The sequence below is a fragment of the Sinocyclocheilus anshuiensis genome, unplaced genomic scaffold, assembly GCF_001515605.1.
Source record: "Sinocyclocheilus anshuiensis isolate Anshui unplaced genomic scaffold, SAMN03320099.WGS_v1.1 scaffold617, whole genome shotgun sequence".
Classification (NCBI taxonomy): Eukaryota; Metazoa; Chordata; class Actinopteri; order Cypriniformes; family Cyprinidae; genus Sinocyclocheilus; species Sinocyclocheilus anshuiensis.
In genome coordinates this window covers 759,946-781,528 of record NW_015539890.1, presented here as the reverse complement: position 1 = coordinate 781,528, position 21,583 = coordinate 759,946, and the positions used below count along the sequence as shown (strand labels likewise).

The 21,583-nt window shown below is 37.6% G+C and overlaps 1 protein-coding gene across 1 annotated transcript; it reads left to right on the top strand.

Annotated features, from left to right (window-relative positions):
- Positions 1–272: 272 nt before the first annotated feature.
- LOC107685761 (rho GTPase-activating protein 20-like) lies at positions 273–21,160 on the top strand. Its single transcript, XM_016482467.1, has 14 exons — positions 273–440; positions 6,534–6,619; positions 6,912–7,082; positions 10,959–11,123; positions 15,339–15,380; positions 15,658–15,742; positions 15,949–15,999; positions 16,230–16,299; positions 16,580–16,728; positions 17,302–17,463; positions 17,592–17,701; positions 18,016–18,196; positions 18,564–18,672; positions 19,373–21,160. Exons 1-14 carry the CDS (start codon positions 393–395, stop codon positions 20,566–20,568), a joined length of 2,625 nt encoding a protein of 874 aa, XP_016337953.1. The 5' UTR covers positions 273–392; the 3' UTR covers positions 20,569–21,160.
- The last annotated feature ends 423 nt before the right edge of the window (positions 21,161–21,583 follow it).

Here is a 21,583-nt window from a genome sequence, read left to right as displayed (position 1 = left end):
TATTCCCTTGTTGTGATTTTAAACCACAAGTGTTGTTCTTGTGAGAGCTGATCATCATTAGCTTGTAAACAGAGAAGCAGCAGGTTCAATTGTGTCAAGGCAAACATGGCTGAAAAAGCCCAAAGAATAAGTGGCTGCCACAGTGGGAAGGTTTGGCCCAGGTCAAGCGGAACCGCTCTCTCCTCCCATTTGTCCTCCCTGGTCCTCCATTGTTCTCAGGCTCATTAGTTCCTGCTGAAGATGCCAGTCAAGAGAACCCAGTGTTCATTTTAAACTGGATCGCAAGCAGGGTGCTGAAACTCCTCTCAAAGAGTCCGGTTTGGGAACAGGACCTTCGGGATAAACCGTGTGAGACTCTGTACGAAGGCTGCGCTGTTGAAAGAGTGCTCAGGATGAGGAGGAGAGGAAGTTATGATGGCACTACTGCCCCCATACAGCCAGTGAGTAGCTCTGAGGGTGGGGATAGCCAATTTCTTGCATTGCTTTTAAAGTTACAAATAAAAATTGGTATGATTCCATTTTTCTAATGTTGTAATATGGATGTATAAACAGGCTAATTGAGAGAGCTTCTCATTCTCAAGCTTCACATTTACAATAATATGGAATCTTTCTTGTTTATAAATAATACTACATATTTTGTGTCAATTATATTAACTTTAAAATAAAATACAGTTTTAGCAGATATTTGTGCCATGTTTGTAAATTATGTGGACTCAAGTTGGATTGAGTGGCTTATTTGGCCAGTGTTTGAAATAACTATGACAAGTATGCACTTATTGGCATGCCAATATTTTTATTATTATTTATTTTTAATTTTCATTTATTTATTTAAAACATTTACCTTCACTGCAGTATGACTATATCAGAAAGAGACTATTCAGAGACTACAGCTTCTGTCTCAAGTTTCACATTCAGAATTATATGGATAAAATATTACACAAAAATACAAATTACAGAATTTTTTTGGTAACACTTTATTTTAGGGTGTCCTTGTTACATGCTACATGTACTTACTATTATATATTTTTTCTGTTAGTTTTATTAACTTTAATATGAGCTATTATAGCATAATTAGATGTTTGTGCCATGTTTTATACATGAAGTTTATGCTAGTTGGAGACAATTTTAGAGGCAATATTTTAATTTGTAATATCTGGTAACCCTTTTAAATAACGATTTAGAAAGAAGCACTTAATAGCATGCTAATAAATGTTGTTACCTTTGCATGATTGTATCAGGAAGTGGTACAATACAAAGAAGATTTAACTATTTAAATGTTTATGTATTCATTCATTTAGTAATTTATATATTTTATATATATAATATATATTATATATATTGATGGCAGGTCAAAAAGTTCAGTGACCATAGCATGACAGTATTAGAAAGTGAAACAATAAAACATTTAACTATTAAATAATAAGTGAATAAAAAAGGTGACTTCTATGTTACATACAGTAATAAGCACTGGTTAAAGTGGGATATTGTGAGTGGAGTCTGGCTATACACTGAAGAATCTCATACAGAAGAATACAGTTTCGAACAGAGAAATCTGATGGCATATAATTGACTTTGCTATGAATAAAGTGCCTATTTATCCTTTTTGCAGCCAGAGTTCATTGCCAATCTCAGACAGACTGATAAATTGGCTCCATGCTATACAAATGACAAAGTCTTGTTTTTCACTGGCTGCGTGAACAAGTGATCATTGTTTGGGGCCCCATAATTGCCCCAGAATGCAATAGTGCGGAAAAAGGTTCCAGGAGGCTCTGTAATTATGCCATGTTGCATTAATATATACTAAATAACTGATGCATGCTGTGCTTGAATAGTTTTTGCCTCTATGGGACTCACGTCAAGTTTCTAAAACCCTGATGATATGTGAATAAAACACATACTAAAGGGAATGCTTAATTGTTCACATATATGAAAGCATAATTAATTATGTATGCAATGACAGTCTGCACAATCACTTTAGAAATGCATATTCATTATCCAACATGCTTGCTTTAGAAACCTCTTGACAGTGCTCTTTGTATTTCATAATGAATCGAATAGGAAAATTGTCAAACAAATTTGTTGGCGTCACAAGTAAGTAAATAAATAAATATTTGATAAAACTCAAATGTTAAAGTAGCTTATCCACTGCAATAGAGTGGCCCCAAAAGTGGCCCCTTTATGTCAAAATAAGTGGCATTTATTTTTAAGAAATATAGTGCATTTGAAGCAAATATTTAACAAAATTAATCAATTAATTTAAAAAAATCAATTAGCAATTTCTGAGTGAAAATTGTTTCTACACCATTTTTTTTTTCTGTGTGCAAAATGGCTCCAAAACAACTTTCTAAGAACACCTCCAGACTCATTTGTTTGCATTTGTTTTATATTTTGTATCTCATCCAATGCCATTCAGGCATTTTTAAATGTGACCTAAGGGACCAAATGCTTTTCGGGGTCACTGTGTTTTAGAATTTAGCCTGACTGTCACTGAAGAAGCCAAATCGGTGAAGATCAGTGACGAGTTTTGTGATGAAAAAGAAAAGACGGTGAAAGAGGAGGTTTTAATTTTGCATAAAGTGTAAATGACCCTTGCTCAGATTAATGAACTCTTACAAACAAAGAGTGTAAAACCGTGTTCAGTCTGAGCCAAGTCTGGTCCTAATAAGGGAACAGAATGTTCTGTCTCATTTTAGATATTCAGGGGTTTACAAAAACTGATTTATTTGAAAAGAAATAATGAGACCCACACTTGAAAGATCAGAGTTTAGGCCTGCTTTCTACACTAGAGATCATTCATTCCTTAACCAACAGGAGGTGCACAAACAAAGCAGTTGTGTAAAGACTGAAAAGATGATTGCAGAATCATCAGTAACTGCTAACGAAAAGCACAATGTATATGGGTGACCCCTAAACTTTCTTATGCTCTGAATCCCTGCTGAGTTAAAGACACTAAACCACAGAAGTGCTGAATTGTCCTTGTATTACTGCTGTGCATTTTGAAGTTAATTCAAACTCTGTCTTTTATATTCTGCTCTGATGCAGTAGTCTGCCTTTAAAGACATTAACCTGCACATCTCTTAAAGGTCAGTATGTTTACCTCTACTGGCTTTAGTTTCTATGGAAATGGGAACTCAGCTGGCCATTTCCTGACTTAAGTTACCTCATTTTGTTTGAATGAGCTGTAATGGAAAAACTGACAGGTTTCTGGTAGCTTTGACAGGTCATACTCTTATTTACGTATGCTTTACAGAAGCCATAGAATTTTAGTGAGTACAATCTGATGTTGTATGTCTGTATAGCATACACTCTAAAAAAAATAGTGCTATATAGCACTAAAAGCGGTTCTTTGGCTTGTAATCATAAGGGAACCACTTTTAGTGCTGTTTAGCACCTATTTTTACAGGTGCTATATAGCACCTTTGTCAAATGGTGCCATGTAGAACCATAAGAGGTGCCATATAGCACTTTTTCTCAACAATGGTGCACCAATCATAACTCATCCATGGCTCCCAGCATGCATTGCGACATGAATAAATTATGCAGCTGCATTGTCTTAGTATTTTCTTTTATTCTTACTATTTGCTTTTATTTTTGTTGTGACTTTTTACTGCCGTTTTGTGATGTTCAAAAATCATATCAAAAATATATTTTGTTACCATCGCTGAGATTCACATGCTGATTCTTCATGTTTATGAGTGACAGAATTGAAACATCTTTATAACCCATAATTCTAAAAGTGGTTTATACAATTTTCTCACATTGTCACATAAAATAGTAGAACTGCAATAATATAAAACTCATGAAAGAACTATAGATTTTGATAAAATGCAACCAAAGACTCAGACACATGAAACGATTTTACCACAAGTTCCTTGCTATCACATATGTGCTTTATAAACATTATTGTAACAGCCAAAGAGAAACTTATTTTAATTTCAAATTAAAGTCAAGGGTCAAGAGGCAACTGAAGCAAACACTATTCACCAAAACGGTAAGTTGAAAAAAAAACATCTAAACCTTAATTCTCAATAAAGAACTTCTGTTTTAGATACTCCAGCAAGCCCTGGAATATTTCCTTATGGGGGCCTTGGGGGCAAAAAAAAAATATATATCTTCAAGAAATAGACTGTATTTTAATGTTGTTTTAACCCTTTCCCCAACTAAACTAAGAGACTGAGAGAGAGTTAAAGAACCTTTAAAGAACTATACTGGGGCTTACAGGTTATACGGTAGTGGTGCTATATAGCACCTTAACCACTCCAAAAAACCGCTGAAGAACCGCTGAAGAACCATACAGGGACTTAACAGGTTCTTTATACGGTAGTGGTGCTATATAGCAACTTAACCACTCCAAAAAACTGCTGAAGAACCATACAGGGACTTAACAGGTTCTTTAATGTGTGAAGTTGGTGTTGCTGTTTGTGGAGAGGTCCTTTTTTTCTGAGGTCAAAGGTCTCATGTGGGGGCCCTGGAATATTTCCTTATGGGGGCCTTGGGGGCAAAAAAAATATATATCTTCAAGAAATAGACTGTATTTTAATGTTGTTTTAACCCTTTCCCCAACTAAACTAAGAGACTAAGAGAGTTAAAGAACCTTTAAAGAACTATACAGGGGCTTACAGGTTTTATGGTAGTGGTGCTATATAGCACCTCATCAACTCCAAAGAACCGCTGAAGAACTGCTGAAGAACCATACAGGTGCTTAACAGGTTCTTTATACGGTAGTGGTGCTATATAGCGCCTTAACCACTCCAAAAAACCGCTGAAGAACCATACAGGGGCTTGACAGGTTCTTTATACGGTAGTGGTGCTATATAGCACCTTAACCACTCCAAAAAAACGCTGAAGAACCATACAGGGGCTTAACAGGTTCTTTATACGGTAGTGGTGCTATATAGCACCTTAACCACTCCAAAAAACCGCTGAAGAACCATACAGGGGCTTAACAGGTTCTTTATACGGTAGTGGTGCTATATAGCACCTTAACCACTCCAAAAAACCGCTGAAGAACCATACAGGGGCTTAACAGGTTCTTTATACGGTAGTGGTGCTATATAGCACCTTAACCACTCCAAAAAACTGCTGAAGAACCATACAGGGGCTTGACAGGTTCTTTATACGGTAGTGGTGCTATATAGCACCTTAACCACTCCAAAAAACCGCTGAAGAACCGCTGAAGAACCATACAGGGGCTTAACAGGTTCTTTATACGGTAGTGGTGCTATATAGCACCTTAACCACTCCAAAAAACCGCTGAAGAACCGCTGAAGAACCATACAGGGGCTTAATAGGTTCTTTATACGGTAGTGGTGCTATATAGCACCTTAACCACTCCAAAGAACCGCTGAAGAACCTTTTTTTTTTAGAGTGTATATTAGTTTGTGAAAATTCTAAGTACCTCATTATTTTGTTTTCCTGTACCACCATGGGCATGGTTTGTCATTAAACATTCTTCATAATACTACTCTTTATACTACAGTATACTTTATGCTATATTGAGCCAGTGATCAAAACACAAAGCAGTCATCCAAAAAATGGCAAATGGGAAATATGATTAAAATTATGTACAATCACATGATATTAGGAGTTAATGACCTAAGTTAGGACTTAATTACGACTTAATGTTGAGACCAAATGGCCAGCTGTGTCATACAACTGACCAAGTTATTACTACTTCTCAAAACGACATGTAAAATGAATAGGATTTATACTATGTTGAGCCAGTTAATACTATATCATAAAAGCATAAAATACAAAAAAACAGCATAAAAGCATAAATAAAAAAAATCTTACTGTGCCTTAAAAAAAAGTGTAAATAGTGAAATAAAATTGCAAAAATTGGCTTTTTTTCAGTAAAGCTGCTGTTTTATCTTACATTTGGAGTTCGTTCTCTACTTTCATCCTTATAATAGGACTTTTTTTTTACCATTTTGCCAAAACATAAACATAAAACGTCCAAACAAGCAGTGGCAGCTGTAATGCTGAAATAAACCGCAGTGACCTACAGCTCCAATTGCACAAATCAGGGATGAATGCCAGGACATCAAGCGCAGAGCATAAAAACACAATGGCCACATCATGAACTGCTTCCACCAAAACACAGCCATGGCAGAGAGAGAAAGAAAAACCTAGACAATCAAAAAATGAACAAAACAAACAGCAGTACATGGCAGCAGTTAAGACACAAACTTTATTCTTTACACCAGTAAGTTTCAGTGTAAAATTCACTACCACTGGGAAGAAGATCCAGGGAAATGAAAAGCTTGTGTTAATGCGTAAAATCTTGCTAAACAATAACAACAATTATTTATTTATTTTTTCCGATATTCACTAAGAAAGATTATTTTCGTGTTTCATTATTTAACATACAGTTGTGATTAAATAACTTTAAATATACAGTATTTGATTGCTTAAAGTACACTTGGAAGCTGAAGATGTGCATCATCTGACTCTTTTATCTGTTCAATAATATTTAGTTAACAAAATAAGTCAAATGAAAGAACAATGAATAAAACAACAACTGCTCTATACAGCACCTGCGGGGTCTGGCTCAGAGGAGACGTTCTGCACCAAACCTGGTGCTGGGCAAAGCTTTAGGAATGACTTGGAGTCCAATAAGGTATGCTTTATAAAATAAAATCTGGTGTTGTTCTTTTGTGAAATGTAATGATCTTTCAGTACAGATAGACCTTGAAATGAACTCAGGAAATTGTTTGACATGCAAACAATAATTCATGCTTCTCTTTCAGATATTCCAAGTGCTATTGTTCATTGATATTTTACAAAGTGCTTTTAACCCAAAGCAACCACGCATTATTGGATTTTCCCAATTGTACTATTTTGCATTCATCTGTTATCATACTGTAGTTGTTGAGTTGGTGGTTTATAGTGAGAACTTTTCTCGTCTTCAGGGAAGAAGCTCAGTGTCTGGTGGCGGTGGATCAGTGTCCCTTCGTGCTGGGATTGACCAGCGAGAACTCCGAGCTGATTCTGGATGAATGTGCTCAGCTGACCGAAGGACTAAAGACCAGAGATAGACACCTCTTCCTCCTCAGTGACGCCCTAGTCATCGCCAAGCTCAAGTAAGAATCGTGAATTCTGCTGATACACATGCATAAACATACTTTTACAAACTAAAAGTGTCCATACACCATTCTGTTATATTTAGAGCTGCTTTCATTTTTGATATGATGTGGGAATCACCTAGCAAACAAAGATTTTTGATGGGATTCCCCCATAGTCTAGTTGTGACTAAATTTATTATTTTGGTCTCACTTTATATTACATGTCTTTGAATGCTATATTCAACATTTAAATGAATGCAATGCAATCGAAACAACATCTGCAAGTCATGTACCTTCTATTATAATTTTTTTTAAAGTAGGCTGAAAGTGTATCTTTATTCCAAGGCTTTATGTCTTATTGTTTTTATTATTTCATATTTATTTCGCCTTTATGCTATTGGACTTGTGTTTTCTCTGGGCAGTACTTTGGTCAGCTCTGCTGTGTTTAAATGTGCTATATAAATAAAATGTCTTACTATTAATTTCTGTAATTATTTACAGATAATTACCCCTATCCCACCCTTAAACATAACCATACCATTAAACAGGCAAGTTTTGTATGATACAGTATGACTCATTTTATAAACAAATTCACAAATAAATCAGGATTCTTTATTGTTATATTATTATCTTTACCACACCTTAAATACTGCGTCAAATTTTACCTGCATTGATTCACATGAACAAAAAATCTATAAATGTATACATTCATGACTGTATACCTATTTAGTAAAGGTCTTAAAAAAAAAAAAACATAAAAAAATACATTATATATATATATATATAAGGGTATAAGGACTTACCTGAAATAATATGTGACCCTGGACCACAAAACCAGTCTTAAGTCACTGGGGTTATTTGTAGCAATAGCTAAAAATACATTGTATGGGTCAAAATTATAGATTTTTCTTTTATGCCAAAACTCATTAGGATATTAAGTAAAGATCATGTTCCATGAAGATATTTTGTAAATTTCCTACCGTAAATCAAAACGTAATTTTTAATTAGTAATATGCAATGCTAAGAACTTCATTTGCACAACTTTAAAGGGTGATTTTCTCAATATTTCGATTTTTTGCAGCCTCAGATCTCAGATTTCAAATAGTTGTATCTCTGCCAAATATTGTCTAATCCTAACAAACCATACATCAATGGAAAGCTTATTTATTCATCTTTTTATTCACGTATAAATCTTCATTTAAAAAAACTGACCTTATGACTGGTTTTGTGGTCCAGGGTCATATATGTTTTTATTCTAGTTTTAGAGAAGAATATGTTTAAGGGATTATATCTTAAATACTGCATATTTTGGGGTCAAATTTGATTCCTAAATTTAGTTTTAAAAAAGGAACAGAAAGCTGCAATGTGAAAAATCTCAGGCACATGTCTAAATGCATTAGCTTGGCACTGGCACGCTCTTGTTTCACTGTCATATGTAAACCCGCTGACCTTTATCTGTGATTCATTCCTACACAGCAGGTTTGATTATATCTGTCATGCACACATAGTTCTTCTGCTGCTACAGAATGCTCATTTTTAAGTGAACTATCCCTGTAAAAATATATGTCTATATCAAGAGTATTTTCATTTGGTAAATAAATTTACCACGTCACCGGGGCCCAGGTGTATGGTTAAGACATTTAAAGATGATTATCTTCTGTATCGGCTGTTTCCTTCCGTATTGACTAGCTGTTTGACCTTAATGTGATAAAGAACAGAGAGGATGCTTGGATGGTTCGGCCAGTCAGTCACCACCTGTGTAAACTCCCATTTAGGATCTGAGAAAGCCAATAATCTCAGCTGCAGTTATTTAAGAGACAATTCAAATACGTCAATGAGTTTTAATGGTCAAAACAAGTGACCCAAGAGTTAATGCTAAAATACTAGAAGGTCCTTTAATCCGCAGAGAACTGTTGCTTTTACATAACGCAGGACCCATGGTGAGGGTTATGTACCAGTAATACATGTTGCTTAACAATCTATCAGAGGTGCTGAAGGCACAAAAACAACAAATAAAAAGTCTTAAATCATAACACACGGAATGCACAAATGGCAGCTTTGGCTTCTTGTGAATTTGTGTGATAATATTAATTTATTTTTAGTTTTCAGTTTTTGGAACATTGTCCGTTAGGCAACCTAATGAAATTTAAATGTCACTGAAATAGGGAAATTAAGCTACTTCCTTCTTTTTCTAAATGTGGCATCTAAAGTAAATGCTGGTGTTGCATTAGTTTCATTCACTATTCACTTTTAAGCAGCTGTTATATATGAATGCATAGAAATAAGTATAAAGTAAGTACTGTATGTAGTTTGATACCATCAAACTAAGTCTAATCTTATGGTGGTGATGATGATGATGATGATGATGTTTAAGGTATATCAGGGCTAAAGGTCCCCAATGGGGTAAAATGCCATTTTGATTGTATCTTCTCCCATAACAGTAAATAAATAACAACAAAAACAACTACATAACTTTACTTGGACTTTGCAGGTATGAAGTGCAATGGCAGAGTTTACACATTTGTGAGTTGATATTCTGATTTAATCATTTGTAAAATGATGCCAGGCACACTTTTTTTCATCTCTGTCTCAAAACATGTGATGGTTTCAAAAGTTTCAGTTTTGTTTTGAATGTGATTAAATCAACCGTTTTTTAGGTTACTACGTTGTTTGGGTCGAGGTCAAAAAGGCAAATTTCAGAATGCCTATAAATAAGCAATAAACTGTCTTCCATGATTTTTAGAGAGTAGATTTGTTTTGAGATCTGCAAAGTTGGCCCATACTGACTGCTTCGATTTAAAATCTGTTCAACCAATGCTCAAACAAGCTTGCTTGATACACGAGAACCAATGAAGTTTGTTCTCGCACCGTAATCAAGTAAAGTTGATCCTCCGTTTCCCATATTTGATTGATAAATGTTTATATGTGAAATAAGCCTAAATTAAATCTGTGCCTCTTCAGAATACTTGGAATAAATCGGTCTTTTACAATGTCTTTGATGAAAGCATCAAACAAATTTTATTGGTTGCATGGACTTTCAATAGAGAAACAGAAATCTGTCAGGTTTAATTTGTGTTCTAAATATGAATAAAAAGGTGTCTGGAACAAAATGAGGGGTTATTCGCCCTCATTTTGTTCCATGATGACAGAATGTTCGTTTTTAAGTAAACTATCCCTGTAAAAATATATTTTTATATAAAGAGTATTTTCATTTGGTAAATAAATGTACCACATCACCAGGGGGCAGGGGCCCAAGTGTTGGATAAAAGTGTAGTGTTAAGATATTCAAAGATGATTATATTTTGCAACAATGAGACAAATATAACTTTTTTTTTTTTAGCTTTTAGTCCTATTGTACCCATTATTTCATTATTATAATTAGGCTTAGTTTTTATATAAATGGCATATTATAGCATACACTCTAAAAAATGCTGGGTTAAATACAACCCAGTGCTGGGTAAAATAGGGACAAACCCAGCAATTGGGTTGTTTTGACCCAGTGGTTGGGTTACTACCCAGAAAGTTGGGTTAAACATTTAACCCAATTGCTGGGACAAAACAGCCCAATTGCTGGGTTTGTCCCTATTTTACCCAGCACTGGGTTGTATTTAACCCAGCATTTTTTAGGGTGTAGTATGCAATGGTTTTCTGTTTTCAAATAGTAATATAATTACCATACAATTCCATCATACATGTATTTGTTATTATGTATATTCACAGTAAACCGTATGAGAACCTGTTTTTGTAATGCGTTGACTGTACATTATGCCTTACATAATCCCTCACTGATTAAGAATAATAAAAGATTTCTTACAATAGTGTATGTCTGTCCAAATTGAATATACATGTGCCTGGAGATCATCGCCATATTGCAAAACATTTCTGTGTTTACAGGTCAAATGCAAGCTACAGACTGAAACACAGGATTGATCTGCAGGACCTGTGGGTGTGCGGCTTTGAAAATGATGACGACGAGGCAGAGGACGAAGATACAGATGTTGATCTAAGAACATCTATCGTATTGGCTTGGTCTGTTTCTCTTTGCTTGGCCTCATTCTGGTGAGGTTTTATTTATTTATTTATTTGTTTTAATTTTTTTATGAAAAACAGTGCAGGTTTGGAACTAAGATCTCCAGGAGTATGATTGAACACTCATGAGAGCATGTTCACGCGATCATGTAGCAAACAGCAGAGCATGTGGGTAGTCTGTGGGCATGGTGCCTGCACTGAAACTAGGTTGCTTACCAAAGACATACGTGGCCAGGATGCTACTGTTAGCATATGACGGCAAAGCACAGGACGATTAGAGCAGGTGTATAAGGTATTTGTGTAGTCATTGCGAGATAGTGAGTAGGTGTTCTTCGAAACCTTGTTTGAAAGTGGTGCATGTAGGTGTTCTCACAGGTGTTGGTAGTTGGTTGCAACACTGAAGAGCAAGTTGTAACACAAGGTTTGGCTGACTTGAACAAGTACAACCCATTAATGTAATAAAATATGAAACATACATAGCAGATCATTCACACTGGTTTGCACAGCATCAATATGTGGTTTTAGGCAGAAGCCATTAAAGGGAAGTCAGTGATGATCTTCCATCAGCATTAAATGGCAGATAGTATAACAGGAATAGTGAAGTTCAGCTGTGGGTTCAGTCACATGATTTAAAAACCAACAGAGGATTTCCAATAATGCCACAATACCTAATAGGAATCAAGGCAATGAGAGAGAAGAGAAAGAAGAACTTTTTAATTTACTTAAAGGTGCTGGGTACTAATTATATTGAATGCATACTTGTAGTGTACCTTCATATGTGTCACAGTTCAGTACTGTTTTAGTTTTGTTTTTATCATATGACCTAGTTCTTCTTGAGTTCCTGTCTTTAATTAGTTAATTTTAACACCTGTTTTGACTTTTAGTAGATTCCCCTTTGTATATAGCCCTCTGTTTTCCTCATCCTTGGTTCAGTCTCGTCGCTGCTTTGGTATTTGTGTACAGTAATTCATTCTCGTGGTTATTCTTCTTCTTCATGTCGTCTGTGTAGCTACACTTCACCGCGTGACATAAGACCGAACCATACCTAATATGAAAAATAGATGCGCCATCGCTGCCATCAACACTCCACCACCCAGTTTGGGACTTCAGGAGATGCAGTGGTGGTGTTAATCTTTCAGAACGGCTGATGTTTGGAGGACTACATTGAGGAGTTTCTGGCCACCTTGCCCTGTGGATGAAAGGATCTGCATTCACGGTTGGCGAAGCGAATATTGAGGATTTCATCAGCATCCAGCCTCACCACGCAACACAGATCAGAAGCCTGAGCCCACCGCAGACACGAAGCCAGAGCTGGTCACGTTTAATAAGCCAGATAAGGAGACTGATCTATACAACACCTCAGAGCCCAAGCCCAACGTGAGGTCTGACCTGGTGTGCAAGCCGGTGTTCTGTCAATTTGTGCTACCCTGTCAGGTTTTGCTACCTCCCATTAAAGCAGTGGGTAGTACAATTCGACAACGAAAAATGCTACCTGTAAAATTATGGTTTATTAACATCTACTGCTACCCCAACCCTAAACCTACCCTTACAGTAATGCAAATACAGTATGTGTATACAAATGTGTTATATTCGCGGTTGTAGCTAGAAGGGATACAGCTACAGGAAACAAAAAGTAAACCCTGGTAGGACAATCTGACGGGTAGGATAAAATGTCAGGACACCAGCTACATGTGGAAATATTACTGAAGTATGAGAGCATGGAGGAAAGCCCCGCCCACATTCCTACCACTGAGGGTGAGTTGTCGCTGGCCTCTAGAGATCTGTTGAAATTATTAAATCCTCTCTTCCTTCTAGTTCTGTCTGTCTATCTTCTTCGCTTGCTCCATCCAGCCCTTTTCTTCAGTCTTCGCTTTTTCCTTCCAACCTCAAATCTCCTGTCTCCCTGCTGGTTCCGTCCAGCCCTAAATCTTCTGTTTCTCCGCTGGTTCCATATGGCCCTAAATCTTCTGTGTTTTCTATGTGTCCCTCCAGCCCTGACCCTCCTATATCCCTCAAACTTCCACCCATCCTCCCTATCCCACCTCCGCTGTCTAGTCCTTCTGGTCTAGGACTTCTATTGCCTGTCACTTCCCCTGCTCACTCTTTGCTAGCTGCAGCTGATGCTGCTCCTCATCAGCCTCAAGTCCCATCGGCAAGCATCCATCTACCTCCACCTTCCATGCCAGCCAAGCACTCAGTCCTGTCTCTGCTGCCACCTGTCATCCCCTCAGCTCACCCTCAGCCTGCCATCACCTATGTGGGTTTGCATCGGGTCTTCCAGTCACCAGCTCCGCGTAGGCATGAGGACCCATCTCTTCCTCTAGCCACTGGATCCCTGACTCCACCTCAGCCCTTCGACCGATCGGCTCTGCCTTGGCTCCTAGCTCCCTGGTCTCTACCGTCATCCCACAGGCTCCACCAGGCTCCCTCATCTCTCTGGCTCCACCTTGGTCAGTTATCGACCATCTACCGCCTTAGGATTCCACTCTTCCGGCTTTACCTTATCCCTCCATCTCTCTGGCTCTGTCAGGCTCCTCCTTCCGTCTGGGTCCACCTTCATCCTCAGTTGCTCTGACTCCACCATGGTCTTCCGGAATCACGTTTTCGCCTTGGTCACCAGAGCCTGCTGCTCCGCCTTGGCCTTCCGAATCCTCTGCATCGACCCAGGCTCTGTGTCTGCTCAGCTTCGTCTGGGTCTCTGTGGTCGCCATCATTGTTGGAGCTAGAATTGTAGTTAATTACCCTGTGTATATAGAGCCCTCTGTTTTCCTCATCCTTGGTTTGGTCTCGTCGCTACTTTGGTGTTTGTGTACAGTAATTCATTCTCATAGTTATTAAAGCATTTGAATTTTCTTCTTCGTGTCGTCTGTGTAGCTACACTTACTACGTGACAATATCTGAAAAGTATATTTAAACAAAATATAAACTATACTTGCAGATAATATAATCTTAATGAAATAAAAGACCACTTAAGTGTACTAAAATTATGTACACTTTCATAACTATTTCTTAACACACTTTTAAAAAGTGCACTTTTTTAATGTCAAATTAAGTTTTACTTTAAAGTACATTTTAAATCATTATGTTTTAATAATCATTTGTTGTGATTTTAAGAAGTACCCTTAATATGATGTGTTCATAAATTATAATTTGAACTATATAACATTTAAAGTTAATATATTTCAAATGGAGTAAATTGTAACTTCTTTATTACAAATGTGTAATTACAAATATATTACATGATACAAATTATAATAGAAATTATATTAAAAAATATTTTAGTTTTCCATAAATGCTTGTCAGTACATTCAGCAGCACACTTTAACCATATTTCATATACAGTAGAAGTAATTATGGCATCACATATAAAGATGTTATTGAGTCCAACTTAAGTAGGTCAAGAAAGACCTTACTGGTAAAAAATGTGTAGCCTGAATGCACTTTAAGTCGCTTTGGATAAAAGCGTCTGCTAAATGCATAAATTATTATTAATTATTATTAAATTAAGAAATCAAAAAGGTAAAGTTCAGCTAATTGCATTTAATGAACTATAATAAATTATTAAACTGCAAATGGCATGCAATTAAGTGTCCGAAAATATTACGTGCAGTTTGCACATCTGTCAGATATCACTAAAATAATTGTTCTGAGAAATCACACTGGTGTCTAACAAAACTGCTAGGCTGTGTAACAGCAATAAATAAATGAATAAATGATAAATAGATAGATAGATAGATAGATAGACAGACAGACAGACAGACAGACAGGCAGCTAGATAGATAGATTAGATAGATAGATACACAAATATTCAGTAGATAACTCATATGTGTATTTCACATTTACACACCTAACCTCACACCTAAAGTGTGAAACAAGATGTGAGAAAGGCAGAACATAAAAAAAAAAATTCTGCAGAAAGGATCCATGTTTCATACTAATCCAAAAATATAAATGTTCACACACATTTCACAGTCACCCATCCTACGCATCTTATTAGGCCTAACCTACCTTGCATCTATGAACTGCAAGTCGCACAGATAAACTTTCCGCTTGTCACCAAGCCACACTCTGAAATGAGGAAGTGGTAGCTGTAGCTGTGATGCTGCTTCCTGCCCTCATGACTCGCCGAGACTTTCCTGCCCTTTTTGTTGTAAAGAGGTCGAGGGAGTGTGGCCTCTTCATATTCAAGCGCACTGCACTCTCTGTGGATTACTAACTCACACCATGATGTTCTCTCACTTGCAGTTTGCCTGAGCTAAAGGACCACTGGCTAGATACTCTACACAGGTGAGGTGTCATTTAGTACCTGTTATAAATGCATAAGTGGAGCATAATAAATAAGAAATTCTGAAACTCTCATTCAAATTAAATTGCTATGCTTAAAATACGACTATTACAAGAGGATTTAGACTTCTGAACCAAAATGAAAATGCAAATATTTTGAGTTAATTACGCATGCTTACCGGCTGTGTATACAAAAGAGTTTTTGTGAATTGTTCTTGCTGTAAGTCACTATATGTGTGGCGCATAACACAAAATGTTGCAATTTCAAATGCCATGACAGGAAAACTGCAGAGGCAAGATCGAGAGCAGGCAGCACTTCTCCACCGCCCAGCGTCCTCATGAAGGTGCTGAGTGGCAATACCACGGTACGCGATTCTGATTCGTTCATTTTAGTGATCAGCTTTCCAAAGGTCAGAACGCATAAATGCTTGGAATGGGATATTTTTCTTCTGTGGCTTTTATCTCAGATGACGTAAGTCCTCGGCACTGGTCTGTGTATGGAAATATCTTTTGGGTCTTACAGTACAGATACTGAACTGACATGATTTTTCTGTCTTTCTCTGTCTTGCAGAATAAAACTCTAAGTGGAGTTGGGATGGACTCTGCAGAGTTGCCTTTTGATGTGAGCACTCAATATTTCTCATTTTCATCAATTCATATTAGATTTACACTCTTGACAAACACAAAATTATGTACTTCTAATGACACTTGAAAATGACTGCAGCAACAAAACTAAGGATGCTAAAATGAATGAAAAAGTCTTTCATAGTTTTGACAGTTGCATGTGTGTAATTTGAAGACACACCCTACTACTTCTTCATGTCCTCATGACAAACATGTGCCTGTTCCCAGGGCAACGGCAAAAACTCCACCCTCTCGAAGCAGTTTCATAACCAAGAGGCACATGCACAGGAGCCTATTGGTGAGTTTAAACTAGTCGAAATGGCTGTTCGAAACCACATGTTGGGTTGCGTGCCCGCCAGAAGTAAAACAAACAGTGAAACTGAGTGGGAGTGAAAAAAAAAAAGATAGTGCAAGAAAGCAAAGGTCTGAAAAACTAAGGTCTGAAGACTAAGTTGACCATCACTGCTTCACTCTAGTAATAAATCTTTTAAATAAATTGTAAACAGTCTTTCTTGGTCAACTCAACAAAATGAAAATCATTTGAAGTATTACTAATAATGTACTTTTTTTGGCCTCAGGAGAGAATGGAGGCAAAAGGAACTTTTTCTTCAAGCTGAAGAGAAGTTCCACTAACCCTAGTGTACCTGCTCATCCTGAGTCCAATGCAAAGAGCTTGCTGTTTGGACGACATCTCCAAGATGACGCCACACTTCCAAAACCAATTACTGTATGTCAGTGTATTGTATTGATGTATTATTGTTTACTTCATGATTTGATGAAGACGATACACATGATTTATTTTTTTTGTCCAAGAACAAGTAATCTGTCTACAAAAACATCTGCACCACAGATGCAATCAGTACAGTAGCACATGTAATGATTCTATTTATAGGCGTCGTGCAGTTTCTTGCTAACCTTATCCAGACCTCAATCAGAAGTGTTCAAGATAATTTTGATTAAAGACAAAAACATGGCCAAAGCTACAGCAGGTTTATTAGTTTTTGTAGAATCACTCAAAATCCTTGCCAAACAGGTCTTGGAAAATGATGGCATGCAAAAAAGTGAAGCTGCCTTGATGCCATTCGAAAAGTAAAATTGTTTCAGACATGTAGTGAGTCATTTTGATGAAAGATTATGAAGACTGTTTCTTTGGAATAACATGCACTGATGAATCATGCGCAAGACCAGGAATGTGTATTTAAGAAAGTAAACAGGCCGCTTTTTGGATTCTGACTTTCATCTTTAAGTCGGTGGAAGATTTCAATTCCTCAGACTTCTCATGTTTTTGGTCCTCCAACAGGAAATACTCCTGTTGTTGTTCAGGAAGGGTCCATTTACTGAGGGTGTCTTCAGAGTCTCATGTAACAGCAAAAACCTGAATGCTCTCAAAGATCAGCTGAACTCTGGAACCCAGGTGGACATGGAAGCCCTGCCTGTGACGCTCCTAGTTGGACTGTTGAAGGTGAATAATACTCCATGTTTACAGTAGGCTCAGCTTTTGCCTGTATATGTCTCATGTCAACGCCCCTTTTTCCATTCTGACGTGTCTGTGAAACAATGAATAATTTCTTTATTTTTATGTACTGATAGATTTTCCTGAAGGAACTCCCTGGAGGCCTGCTGGTATTTGAGCACTATGAAAGCTGGATCAGTGCTCTAGAGAAAGAAAGGACAGAGGATGCTCAGAGAGAGCTGAGGAGGTAAGTAGTACTATCTCGTGACCTAGCAATAAACTCACTGTAGTTTAAGAGTGAATGGTAGAGAGAAACTGACAGCAGATGTGGGGGCTATTAAAAAGTCCCTGGCAAGGCAAGGTGGTAGAAACGGGGCTTTTCTGTGGACTTTCTATGTACTCTTCAGAGATTTGAAAATAGGGAAATTAGAAGCTGAAGTCTGACCACAAAATGTCAGAAGGACAGTTCTGTTTTTGTTCTTCCTCCCTCATCAAAAAAAATGGAAGGAGCGGTTAATAGAAAAAGGACCTAACTGTTTTTCGTTTGTTCTCCACTCCCAGAATGGCCAAGAAGTTGCCCAAAGCAAACAGTCTCCTCCTGCAGCACCTGCTGTGCCTGTTTCACCACATCAGTCAGCATTCAGAAACCAACAAAATGGATGCCAAGAACCTGGCAGTGTGCATTGCTCCAACCTTGCTGCATCGTGACAGCCAGCCCCTAGACAGGGATGATGTAGCAAAGGTCAGACACTTGGTCCTTTTTCTAAGAAACGTCGAAATAATAATCTGTTATGTCATGAAATTATTTCTTTAAAGTCTGCCTTGGTTCTGGCAACATGAGCCTATAGCACTAAACTTAGTCTGGATCAGTGTCTGAGCAAGAATGTATGTCAGAAGTCTCAGTAATGTTTTTGTTTTTTTGATACACCTCTGAAGTCTCGTTTTGACTAATCTGTCGATTTAAGACACACTGTCATATGCATGATCTGGTTTTAGATGCATATAAACCACAACACCAAAAGCACTGTGACACTGGGTTGCATACAAAACTCGATACATTACATTATATGAAATAGAAATTAATGTTTTTCTTTTGTGTTTTTATTAAGGCAACAAATCTTATCCAATTCCTTATCGAAAATTGCTGTGAGGTATTTGGAAATGCTATCCTGAAGCTTTTTGGGGATTTAGAGGATCAGGAGTCCATAGACAAATCAGGTAAATAAATAACTATTTATAACTATTTAAAAAAAAAAGAACCAAAATAGCATTCTTAAATTTACATTAACATCTATGCACCATTTATGAGCCCTTTCTGAGGCCATTTTACTTCCCAATATCTTTACTTAACATCTTCCCAATCAAGAGCTCCATTTATGATTTTGAGGTTGACTGCAACCTCAAGTCTCAACAGGATGTCTGATGATAATACTTTTGCATTTTCAAAAATGGCCTTAAAGCAGATGTTTCTGCACCCCTAGTGTGGCCAAATCGAATTGCATTACCTCAATCCCTGCTAGAAAATCCAGTTTAAGCTGTTAGCTGTGTTTTGGAACATGACAGTTGGTCTAATTGGTCTGGCCATTAGCTATTGCAAGCTTAGCAGAAGTTAGTTTATCAGCTACTTTGTTCCAAAAATCTGCTTGACCACCTAGAGCTGGTATGACAAACTATTAGCCGATTCATGAAGTTTGCCAGTTTGAACAAGCTAATGATGAGCTTGTACCAGCTAAAGGCCATTTAATTAGCATGTTAGACCATCTAGCAGGCTTTGAAACGCAGGGTAAAGTCTCAGATTTACCAATAGCAACACCAATAGTCTAGTGTTGGGCTGGCCAGGATGCTCCAATGAACAGAGCATTGTTTTGATAGCATGACACAGCCACCTAGACCTTTAACTTTGATTTATTTTCTACAGATTCAGCCTCCCTGATGTCCCCTGATATCTCTTTTGATGTCCACCAGCATGACTCAGCATACGACAGCACAGATCCTGATGTCGATTGTGATTGTCTAGAAGCTGAGAGCCGGTCTCAGGAGGACAACAGGATGCCACATGGGAGCCCAGGTCTATGCCAACTAGAACGCTCTGACATTCATTCTTGTTCCTCTGAAGCTATATTTGATACTTTCACAAATCCCTTCAATCGCCGGTGCTCTGAGCCCTACATTTTTCCTTCTGCCCCCATGACGGGTTTAAGAGAGCTTGCCCGCAGCCATGACAACTTTTTGACAGAGAAGGAAAACTTTGACGACCAACCACTCAAGAAGCAGAACTCGGATGACTCTTTCTTGCATCCCCACCGCTGTGAGAACAGAAGATCCCAGATGGCCAAGACTTTGAACATGGACTTGCCAATTAGTGTGTCTTCTCCAACATCTAAGGCTGGTTCCTGCCCATCATTCTGTTCCTCAGATAGCACCTCCTCAAATCTCTCAGAGCAATCAATAACCACGTCACCCCAGCCATCCCCTGCAAGCCCCCGCAAGTCTACTAGGCATTCATCCTTTATGAGTAAACCTAGACATAGCAATGCCCAAGGAGACCTGGAAGTGACCCGACGATCCCTCTCAATGAGGGCCAAAAGCCTTGGAAACTTTACGTTTAACAGAGGCAGTCTAAAGAAAGGAGAGTCCCAGAAGGAAGTGGTCTTCCCATGTGAAACTCTCCAAGAGGACTCACAAAATGAGACAGAGAACATCGATGAGCTTGTTCGGCGTCGACGGCCTCTCTCAGCCATCGAGGTCTTCCAACATGTGGATAGTCTTATGCCATGCAGACCCCCATCCTATGAGCAGGCGCTGCAGACTGGAGCACAACCGGCCCCTCCGCAGTACAGGGCCATGACTGTCCAACACGCCAGAGAGCTTGGCAGGAAATCTCGCCCCATATCCATGAACGACTACCTGCTGGATGATTACAAAGTTAACGAACCCACAGAATACATAGAAACTTTCACAGAAAGCATTCAATTAGAAGAACCACAGCCGGTGTCATTCCGGCAGAGGGCCATGTCCGAGTCAGTGTCCCAGTCGAGGCATGAACGAGTGTCCCACAGGTGTAGTCAGCCTGTGTTTGAGGAGTTCTCCTATGCAAAGGAATCTTATGTGTGAGTGTTTCTTTCTCAATTGCAATACTGAGCTCCTGCTAAGATTTAAAGATGAAGTGTGTAATTTGTTTGTGATTAGCATCACCAAGTGAAATTGCAAAAACAATTATTGTTTTCAAACAGGTTTCCTAAGCACTCCACCCACTTACGTAATTGATTGAACTATTTTTGCTTTGTTGGGCTGGACAGGATGATTAAGCAAGCAGAGTAATGTTTTGATAGTGCCACAATGTTTACACTTTTCAGATAAATCAACCCATAAAATGGCTTGCTTATAGTTACATTAAGCAATGGTAGGAGAATGCATTTTAACATAGAAAATTGCACACTTCAGCTTTAAAATAGCCTGCAACTATTAAGCTGTTTAAATTAGTGACACATAGAATTCAATGTGTTACAGCAATTTCATATGCTAATGTTGAATAATTTTTAAACTCTCGCCAGTATGAAGCTATGTAAATAGACAGTTAAAATAATTCAATTGTATAATATAGTAAAATAGTTGGTGGTATCTGAAGAATTTTGATGTAGTAAGAATGTACAGCTGTTAATTACATGATTTCTGTCTTATTTCTACTCTTTATTTCACTACAATAAAGAATCTTAGAGGTCACGTTGTTTGAACTCATTTCTGACAGTCTCAAAAAGCTGCTAAGTCTTATGAAGTTTATTTCACTATATGAACACTGGGATATTTGGTAACATTAATCGATTTGATTACCTTCATGTTGTTCCAAGTGAATAATGTACTGGTTGCTCTTAATGCATGGTAACTATATTTCAATCTTTAAAAAGTGGTATAAATATAATATCATCAAAAAAGGTCAACATATGACCTTTGCATAATATATTCAAGTCTTCTTTGTGTGCCGAACAGACTGATATTCTCATGAAATTGGAATAGAGCTTAAACTTATGATACTTTTATTAATGATACTATTGTTCATTTTTGTGATACTTCATTTATGTGTATGTGGCCTGGATAAAATTCAAAAGTTTATCTTGAGTGTTCCACAAGA